General features: G+C 44.0%; 1 protein-coding gene across 14 annotated transcripts in view; it reads left to right on the top strand.

Moving 5' to 3' along the window:
* LRCH3 (leucine rich repeats and calponin homology domain containing 3) overlaps nt 1–7,818 on the top strand; it is a 64,396-nt gene extending 56,578 nt beyond the window's left edge. For 10 of the 14 annotated variants that reach the window (XM_027751037.2, XM_027751042.2, XM_027751043.2 and 7 more), the window contains one exon: nt 1,292–7,818. In XM_027751037.2, the coding sequence (XP_027606838.2) occupies nt 1,292–1,492 (201 nt within the window). In that variant the 3' untranslated portion in view covers nt 1,493–7,818. The remainder of the gene's footprint in view (nt 1–1,291) is intronic. The other 4 variants (XM_027751039.2, XM_027751045.2, XM_027751047.2 and 1 more) reach the window with 1 other exon arrangement.
* The last annotated feature ends 1,347 nt before the right edge of the window (nt 7,819–9,165 follow it).

Raw genomic sequence — 9,165 nt, forward strand, 5'->3', positions numbered from 1 at the left:
TCACATGGCTCAGTGGTGAATTGTGCTGGAATGTGGTAGGGAGTTCTAAGTGATTGTTATTACTTTGAGATCCTGCACTATTTTGGTCCCCTAAGAAACTTTGGACTTTTGATCCCAGCAGAGCTGCACAATATAAATTCATCTGGAGCAAAATTGTGCAATTCCATCCCAGCTTCCCTATTTATAGCTCCCTCAAGTATGAAGATGTAATTTTTATGGGATTGCAGTACAGAGCAGATCCCTGAAATGACCCACAATTAAACAAACAAAAAAGCCAATCAAGAAAAAGTCCCTTGTAATCCCAGGCTGCTCTAGCTGCTGCATCTACTGTCTGGGACTCTCCTGTTTTTCTCATGTATCTTGTTTTAATGTGAAAGAGTTCAAGGAGAGTCTCTCTGGGAAAACTTCCTGGAACACCCCCACCTGAGCTCTAAAGTTACTCTCACATGTCTGCATTACATATCCACTGAGATGTGAATGTAAGATACCTGTAGGTAAGAGTGGCGTGGCAGCCTAGTGTGCTTTTCTTCAAAAGATGCCTGCAGATATTTCCTTTCATTTTAATACTAATTACAGAAATAAAAGGCTTTCTGAAAGCATGGATCTATGTAGGAATACTTACCTTCTAAGGGGAAGGCTACTTTTAGAAAAGGCTGATTACAGGCACTACAGCAGAGCAGCCATTTCTGTAGGACCTTTTGTGGTTAAAGCCCTTGGATCAAAGGAAATTGGCAGCTGAACAGATTGATACATGCATCTAGATTTCACTGATTATAGCAGCTACCTGTGGGAAAGGGAGGGGAAAAACACACAGTGGGAATAGTTACAGAACTCTTAAACTCTAATTAGTAATAGATATTTCTGCAGGATGCTGCATTCAGGCATCAATTACACATGAATAATTCCTTGTCCTGCCGTTTTCATTAACTTAAGTTACATGTGGAGGCTGAGCTTTGGTGAGTACTCAGTGCCAGCAACATCTCAGAAACCTGTAACCTCTTCTTTTCTGGAGAAAAATGATTTTCACTAAAGTGTGTGTAAACTGCTGTTTTTAACAACAAGGAATAGTTTGAGATGTACAAGTGACAGGCACCTCACTGACATTGAGTTCTTTGCAATAGGAGTCTTGCAAATTTGTGTGTGAGAATTAACCAGCTGTGATGTGCTTCTCAAACATGTAGGTTGTATCTGAGATGTCTGATAACTGACTGCTTCGTGGATGTTGCTATGGCTCACTGACTGACCTTTTTTTTCTGTCTGTTTTCCCTTCCTGCTCACACACTCTGGACAGGACAATCTTTGTTCCCCTTCTGACATTCTTCAGCTAAACCTCAGCGTTAAAAGAACAGTTGAGACTCTTCTTTCCCTGGGGACAGATTCAGAAGAATCCAGTCTTGTCTCCCTTTCCGTTCAGCTCTGGGGCTTTGTGGTGTTTTACTGTACTCTAATGCTAACGCTCTGTATGTTCTATCGCTGGGTCTGTTTTCTCTAGCTGAGGGGTAGTGGTGCTGCTTCCTCCCTCCATCACTCCGGTGCTTGGGAACAGATTTTGGGTTTTGTCAAGACTGTGTGTATGAAGTGCTTTGTTTCCCACAGATGGGACAGAGGTGACAAGTACAATGTGTAAACACATTGGTGCACCCACACAACCATCTGTGACCTCATTCACATTTGTATTTGCTGTGTCACATTGAGCAGATAAAATGCTTTACAAGGGAGGAGGTGCAGTCCCTGGGGTAGACCTGAGGCTGAGCTGAGGACGTGGCTGCATTCTGTAGTCTGCTGACCCATGGTGCAGTATTAGGAAACTGCACTGTCAGGTTGTGCCTCTGTTTCCCCGTCTGTATAATGGGAATTGCACCCACTCTGGTAAATTTCCCGAGGACTATCTGATGAAAAATGTTAAACAATGTGAAGTATTTTTTTCAGTGTCAGTGTTCTTGATGAGATCTCACAGTCTTAGGAGACACGGTCTGGTAAGTTTTGTCCACAGATCTTTGTAGCTTTATTTTTTTCTTAACCCCAGTCCCTTATCCTGCTTCTGAGAGCATTTGATGTCTCAAATTTATAGACTCTGTTTTATTACTTTGACTCAGGATTTTTAAAATAACTGTCAGTGAATCCTGAGCTGCTTGAACTTCACAACAGTTCAAGCAGGAGATTTTCAGAGAAATTAAGCCCTTCAACAGCTTTAAGTTTTCTGGCACAGAAAGAAGTCTTTTAAGATTCTGTCAGATGCTACAGAATGTCATAGCAATTTACTGTGCTCTGGATAAAACTCACCTAAAACTTGTTGAGTTGCTGCTGGATCGTGGGCGCCCCAACATAAGCTTGTTCCGTGCTTATTCCCTTCTTCCTCTTACCCTGTCATCTGCAGAAACCTTTGTATCATGCAATTGCAGAAATATAAGCCCTGGCTGCACAAGCACTCTTCACTGTTTTACAAAACTCAGGAAGTCTTCCATAAAGCTTCACAGCTTTTCCCTCCCCAGGGAAAGCATCCTGGTGCTTTAATGCTTTAATGTCTCAGGGACACCTCAGAGCTTCAGGGCACTCCTGGTGTGTGTGTAACAGACCGTGTCTCCTCAGAGTGTAGATTGATTCAGGGAGCTCTGCTGAGAGACCAGTGTCAGGTAAGTGTTCAGTAAATGGCTGTTCCAAATATGTCTTCAATAAATTTCTGTTATATCTGCAAGTGCAGTAAATGGCTCGTAAGCCCAGTGCAAGTGGTGTTGGCCTTCCAGCGATAACCTGCAACAACTCTGAAGCACAGGTTAAGACACACAAGAGTTCAGTTGCAAATGTGGTCACTACCAGTAAAATGTGTTATGTGTACGTGGATCTCACAAGCTCTTGTACCACAAAGTGAGTATTTAACAAAGGAGCAAGTCAAAGAGCTGGTGCTCTCTGTCCAAGCCACACAAAGTGTTCTGTCCAAGCCAAACATCGCTGAGGAAAGAGGGGACCTTTGACAGGGGGAGATTGTTTTATTTTTAAGTAAGCTATTTTTGCACAGCTTACTGGTATGAACTAGAATGAACTCGGTTCCTATGTTTCTTAACTTCTAGTGAACACTGTGATAAAAGCTGCAAGGGGTTTTACACTAACAGTGCCTTCCAGTTTTTAAATTTTGTTTGTCATTACTGTCTGTGGTATGGAGTCATTCCAAAGCTTTTTCCCTTATCTGTTTGCATACATAAGGAAAAAAGATAAGGCATATTTCCTCAAGTTTACAAGTATTTTCTTAAAAAGCACACTTTTTTCAAAGTAACATAATTTTGCTGGAAGAAAAATGTATTTTAGCCTGATCATATGTGGCTTCCTGTGAGAATTTCAGTCTGGATTCACTTGTTTTCTCTCCACTCGGAGCTTTGCGGGAGGAATGTTGGCTGCCACTGTTTGTGCTGAAGGATTTCTTTAACATCAGAAATCAGTAAAGACTCAAGGAGTGGAGAAATGCCAGTTGGTACGAAAATAACACATGAAAAATAGTCTCTGTAGCTCTATAGGAAGGACACACTTGGGTTGTTTTCTACAGATACAGAGAACTGTTGGACATGTATCCTGGCTGTTGTGGAGTGAGGATGGCCAGGAGTGCCAAGGACTTCTGTAGGATGAGGCTTTAAGTACCTCTTAGACTGAGAATAGCAGAACTGTTAATAAACACTTTGAAACCTCTTTTTGCATTTTGCGTATTCCTGTTATTCCTCAGAAAGGTTTTGGGGGTCGCCCGCTAAGCCGGGGGCACTTCTGGGACGTGAGTGAGTGGTGGTGACTCATTCCCTGCTCACAGCAGGGCTCCCCTCAGGCTGTAGCTGACAAGGCTTGTCCTGTGAGGACTCCCTCAAAAAGGGATGTGATTTGGTAAGGAAGCTGTGCTGCTGTGGTTCCTCTCCTGCTCTGTGCTGCAGCAAGTTCATCGTGTTGAAGCAAAGCTTCCCCCTCCTCAAGTTCATCTGCTTTTGGTTTCATAAACCACTGCCATGTCAGTGTGGGCAGAGATGGAGGACAATTTGTTATTCCCCTCTTCTCCCACAATCCTTTTTCAAATTCTTATTTGTAGAGTTTTTTAATAAATGAACACAGGGATTAGCTGAAGGCCACCTTCTTTGAATAGTCAAGGTCATGGTTCTTTAGTCACAAGCAGAAATTTCATGTCCTACCCCTGTGTGTGTGTGCTGCCTGTTCATAACATTTCATATTTCAGTCACCTTTTGCTTAATTTTTTTTTTTCTTTTCAGTTGAGTGGTTTTCATCCATTTTGTTTTTGTCTTTGTTTTGTTCCCCATTCAGGAGCAATTATGTTTGCCTCTGCATATTTTAGAAGAGAAGGGTTTGACACAGGTAGCTGTGACTGTCCAGGCGCTCCTGGAGCTGGCACCCCCAAAGCAGCAGCCACTTCACCACTTGTCTGCTGTGTAAAGACCTCCGGGACCTTTTGGGTTACCTTGGCTAAGCAGAAGGACCTGAAGACTTTACTGCCCATGCAGTGCATCCAAACACACAGAGCTCTGTTCTAAGGAAATGAGTTTCCGTGATTCCTGACAGGAATGTTTTACTTCATTTCTCCATTTTTTTTGGAGATCACAACAGTTTCCAGTAACATTTTTACTACCAATTTTTTTGCCCCTTATTTAAAAAAATGAGGGTTGGGAGGAGGGCAAGGAATTCCAGTGGCTGGCTGTTGGAGCAAGCTGTAGAAACTGACCTTGCAGGTGGAAGATATGGATGTAGAGTTAGGAAAGCAGTTCCTAGGGGAATTTGTAAAAAAAAGGATGTTGCTGCAGTGGTCACATGGGGAATTAAATTTCTTTCTTTACCCACAGAGTGCAAAGAAATGGAGTTTCTTTGCCTCCAAAGAACAACCATTATTTCTATTATATTTAAAAAATTGCATCACACAATCTTAACCTGCAGTGTTGGGTAACAGGGTCAAACCTCACAGAGCTGTAACTCGTGTTGGCATGTCCTCATTACTAAAAGTTGAAGAAAAAGAAAATTTCCCAAAGGAAAACTTACTGCCTGTTTTCTCCACCAAAAACACGTTAGTAAAAGATACTAAATCAGATCTGTTTAAACGGTGTTTAATCCCATCAGAATTCTCTCTAGGTTCACTTTCTGTTGGGGGTTTAACGTCTTTATTGGAACACTTTTCTGACATCAGTGGGTGGAGATCTCTGCTGGCTCACCAGAATCAAGTGTGTATTTCTCTGCAGTGTGAACAATCCCAGCCTGCCTTGCTGCTTTCTGGGAGCCCTTTGTCAACTAACTCATTCATGAGGGGCTGAAGCATCCCCTGCAGGCACAGAATGTATTAGGGTTAGAGCCCAGTGAGATCCCGAGGTGGGCTGGGTGTTGTCAGAGCAGGGCCTGTGCAAACACAGCTTCTCTTTGGGGGGTTTGACAAGGCTTTCAATAAAGCCCTTTATCATTGGAGTTTATGTAGAGAGATGTGGTGGTTTTACTTCCTCTTTCCTTAACATAAAAATGGAAATTCAGTGTACAGGAAGGGGAGAGGCAGCCGACAAGTTTTGCATTTTCTTGGAAAACTGATGTGCAAAACAAGGACAGCTCTGTGTGTTCTGCTCCTAGTGACGAGGCCAAGCTCACTACCAGATCAATTACAGTAATTTTTTTTTCCCCAAAAAAAGACCTCACAAAATCCAGGTCTCCACCCATGCAGTTCCTCTGTCAGGTTTTGCCCAATTTCAAGCATCCCAGAATGTTATGCTACTAATACATAGTGCTTGGGGTCTGAAAGCAACTGCAGGCATCAGTAGTATTCCATTTGGGGATGCATTTGAAGCAGAATACACCAAGAGGATTTTATGCAGATAAAGAAAGAAGAAATGGGAACAGGTTAGCTAAAAGTCATTTTTGCAGAAGTAAACCTGTGGTAGGAGCTGCCAAGGACTCATCTTAGCTGCGTTTTTTCCCTTTTGATTTGCAGTTTTGTGTCCACTTTGTTTTGCTTCATGTGTTTCTTTCAAGGTCCATTGTGGTGACTGTTGAATCCCTTGTTTCACATCATTATTTTGGTTGCTTCTTATTGGCATTGACTGATCATGCTGCAAGTGGAGAAAACACCTGGAGGGTGTTTAAAACTGCCCGGCTGCAAAGAGAAACCTCCTCATGCTCTTCCTGAGCCCTGCAAGGAATTGATGCCTAAAGGTGCCAGTAACTCACAGTACACACAGGAAGAGCAGCTCCAGACGGGCATTCTTTCCCCCTGAAGCAGCTCTTGTGTTTCACTTAATTTTGTTTGTGAGGAGCGTTCTCATTCTCAAAGGGTTACATAGAGGTGTCTGAAGGCTCTGCTGCAGTTTGCTGAGGGGAAGGTTCTGCCACTTGCTGGCAACAGCACAGACGCAGACACAGGTGTTCCTGGTGTGTTTGTCTTTGCACATCATCTGAGAGAGGGGGGCACTGACTTCATCTTGGTTTCCAACATAAGGTCACCTGTATTGTTACAGGGACATGTTGCATTTAGCAGCACGCCTCTTGTGGGCTATTTAAATCTCTCTGTTTGAAGAAAACCAGTCCCTTCATGGAATTGAAAGGGTGTGGTGATTGCTTCAGTCCAGCTTCCAGCACTTAAAAGAATGAAACTTAATACTATTCAGGTTGGTGGAAGTTTGACATTTCATTAATACTAGTTTTTAGTAATTAATGTGGTGGGGGCTCAAGTCTGGCCGGCAAGAAGGGGCTGTTTGCGTTGCCTGTGGCTCTCAGCCGTGGCTCTGTGCGAGCCCGTGGAGGGGCTGTGTCTGGGCAGGCGGGGGGTCCCCAGCACTGGGTACTTGGTTCTAAGCAATGTTCACTCTGGCAGTTTCAGTGTAGGGGATCGTGTTAGTTTGACGTTTGTAATCCTGTGTTTTCACGCTGGCAAGCACTAAACCTGGTCCAGATGTTTAGGACAAAATCCAAACCTGAAGTTTCATCGTACGGTTTATTTAATGTGTTACACCAAATTGACTTCAGTTCTCTCTTGCAAAATGGGTTGGGATTTTCCAGTGTATTTATGTGCAATTTTTGTTGTATCCCATGAAAAGAATATTTGAAAGAAAACATGTATAAAGTTCCTTGTTAAAGCAAAGAGGTGATTGTCTTTCCTCTCTGGGGCTTCTGTGTTGGAGGATGTGGGCGGGACCCACTTGAGTGTTCCGTGCTGCTGGTGTTCCTGCACTGACTGTGTGGTGTCACCATCCATCCTCAAACCTGGCGAGCCCTGGGCAGCATCTGAGGCTCAGTGAGGTTACACACTCCAGATGGAGCATCCCAGCCACTGGGGGCTCGGGGCAGAGCAGAGTTTGGGTCTTCCCCCTTTGAAGGGGAGGCTTTTGAGAGGCCCCACCACCGGTGTCCCACTTCAAATCCATCAGAGACAACTCTTTACAGCACCAGAGCACCTCTGTTGTAGCACCTCTGGTAGCAGCAGGATGGCAAACAGTATTTTTACCCTTTTATGACTATAAATGGTTCTTTGAAAAACTGTTTCAGAAACAGAGGACTTGAAAGGTGAATTTGGACATCTAAAAAATGCTTTTGTATGGATACTGTGATGTTTTACAAAGTGATCTAATTTTGTTATTTCTCAAAACAGTGTAAACGTGTAATTAATAGAGTAAAGGATTTTAAAGCTTCATCCTGTGCTGTATGTCTGTAAATACATTCCATAATTTCTGTTACATATAAATGTGTCTGAATATTGTATATTTTAAATTGCCTGTATTCTGCCAGTAGTGTGAACGTCTAGCACATTGATAATATAAAAGGAAACCATGGATATTTGAAATAAAGTTTTAAAACTCACATGAATTACAGTATTTCTTCCTGATGTTTTTCTGTTGAATCAATGAATGTCACATCCTCTGTGTCGGGTGTTTATTCCCCTTCCACATCATCACAGTTGGCATTTGATGGACCTGCTTTGGTTCTCTACTTTTCGTAGATCCTTCTGAGTCCCTTCCAACTGAGACTATTCTGGGTTTGTTCTTAGCCAGAATGTTTACTTCTCTTTTTGTCCCTCCTCACCACTAGTTTGTATTATTTAAATAAAAAATAGGACACAAGGCCTATAAATTGCCAGAGATCCACAGACCCCCCCTGCCTGTACAGGCTGTGTTATCCTATGCTGCTCTTCCCTGCTCATCAAGCTGCTTCAGCATCCTTGTCTGACCTGGTGATTCCATCAGTCACTTGGGAGAGCTCCATTCCTGCCTCTGTCAGGGCTGCCCAGCTCTCTCCAGATGTTTATTTCTGCCCCTCAGGCTAAAGCCTCCTCCTAACCAGCTTCCCAATCTCCAGCCTTTCTTATCCATTTAATTCCCAGGAAAACTCTTTTTCCACAGGGCTCACAATTTTCCTGCAGAAAATTCCGTGGAGGTACACTTTGATCCCATTTCTCCATAGCTGGGAAAATGGAGCAGTTCCTCAGAACTGCCGGGTTTGGGACACTGCTCCTGTCACTGGATGTGCCCAGCCTGTTTGCTTGGCAGCTGTACAGCCAAGAGACACAAGTCTCCTGGTTTCTGCGGATCGAGGTGAGGCTGGTTCGGAGAGCAGCACCCCTGGGATGGGCTGGTGCAGCAGAGGAGGCCAGGAGGAGCTGGAGGGGTGGCACTGTGGCCACAGTCCCCTAGCAAGAGTCTGTGGCAGCTCCCCGGGAGGTGTGAGCTCACGGGGTTCAGTCAGGTCACACACCTGTGCCCCTGTTGTGACCCCGCAGTGACCAGGACAGTCGTGTTGGGACCTGAGGTTCAGCACACCCCACTTTATGGGAGTAGCAAACCCTGTTCCCCTTTTTGGTTTTGTTTCCAGAGTTTTGTTTTATTCTCTGCTGAGAAGTGAGCGCGGCCCAGCCGAGGCCACGCATCAGATTTCAGGTGTTTGGCTGCATTACTAAAGCATGCCTGGAGTTTGATATAAACAGCAGAGATCTGCTGCCCCCCCCATCCTGCTTTTTCCTTAGCTCAAACCCTCTGGAGAGTTTGTGATCAACTTCATTCCTTCCACCCAAGAAGGTCACCTGTTAACAGCCACAACATATGGAAAACACTAGTCCGTGGTGAAATGTACTGAGTCAGCAGCGCATGAAAAGGAAGAGTTAAAATTAGGAACGTAACTCCTGGGAGTGCATTAAGATGCCTCCTGCAGTGGGATGTA

The sequence above is a fragment of the Pipra filicauda genome, unplaced genomic scaffold (genome assembly GCF_003945595.2).
Source record: "Pipra filicauda isolate LSUMZ 115617 unplaced genomic scaffold, ASM394559v2 scaffold98_size3848907_pilon, whole genome shotgun sequence".
In the NCBI taxonomy this organism is placed as follows: Eukaryota; Metazoa; Chordata; class Aves; order Passeriformes; family Pipridae; genus Pipra; species Pipra filicauda.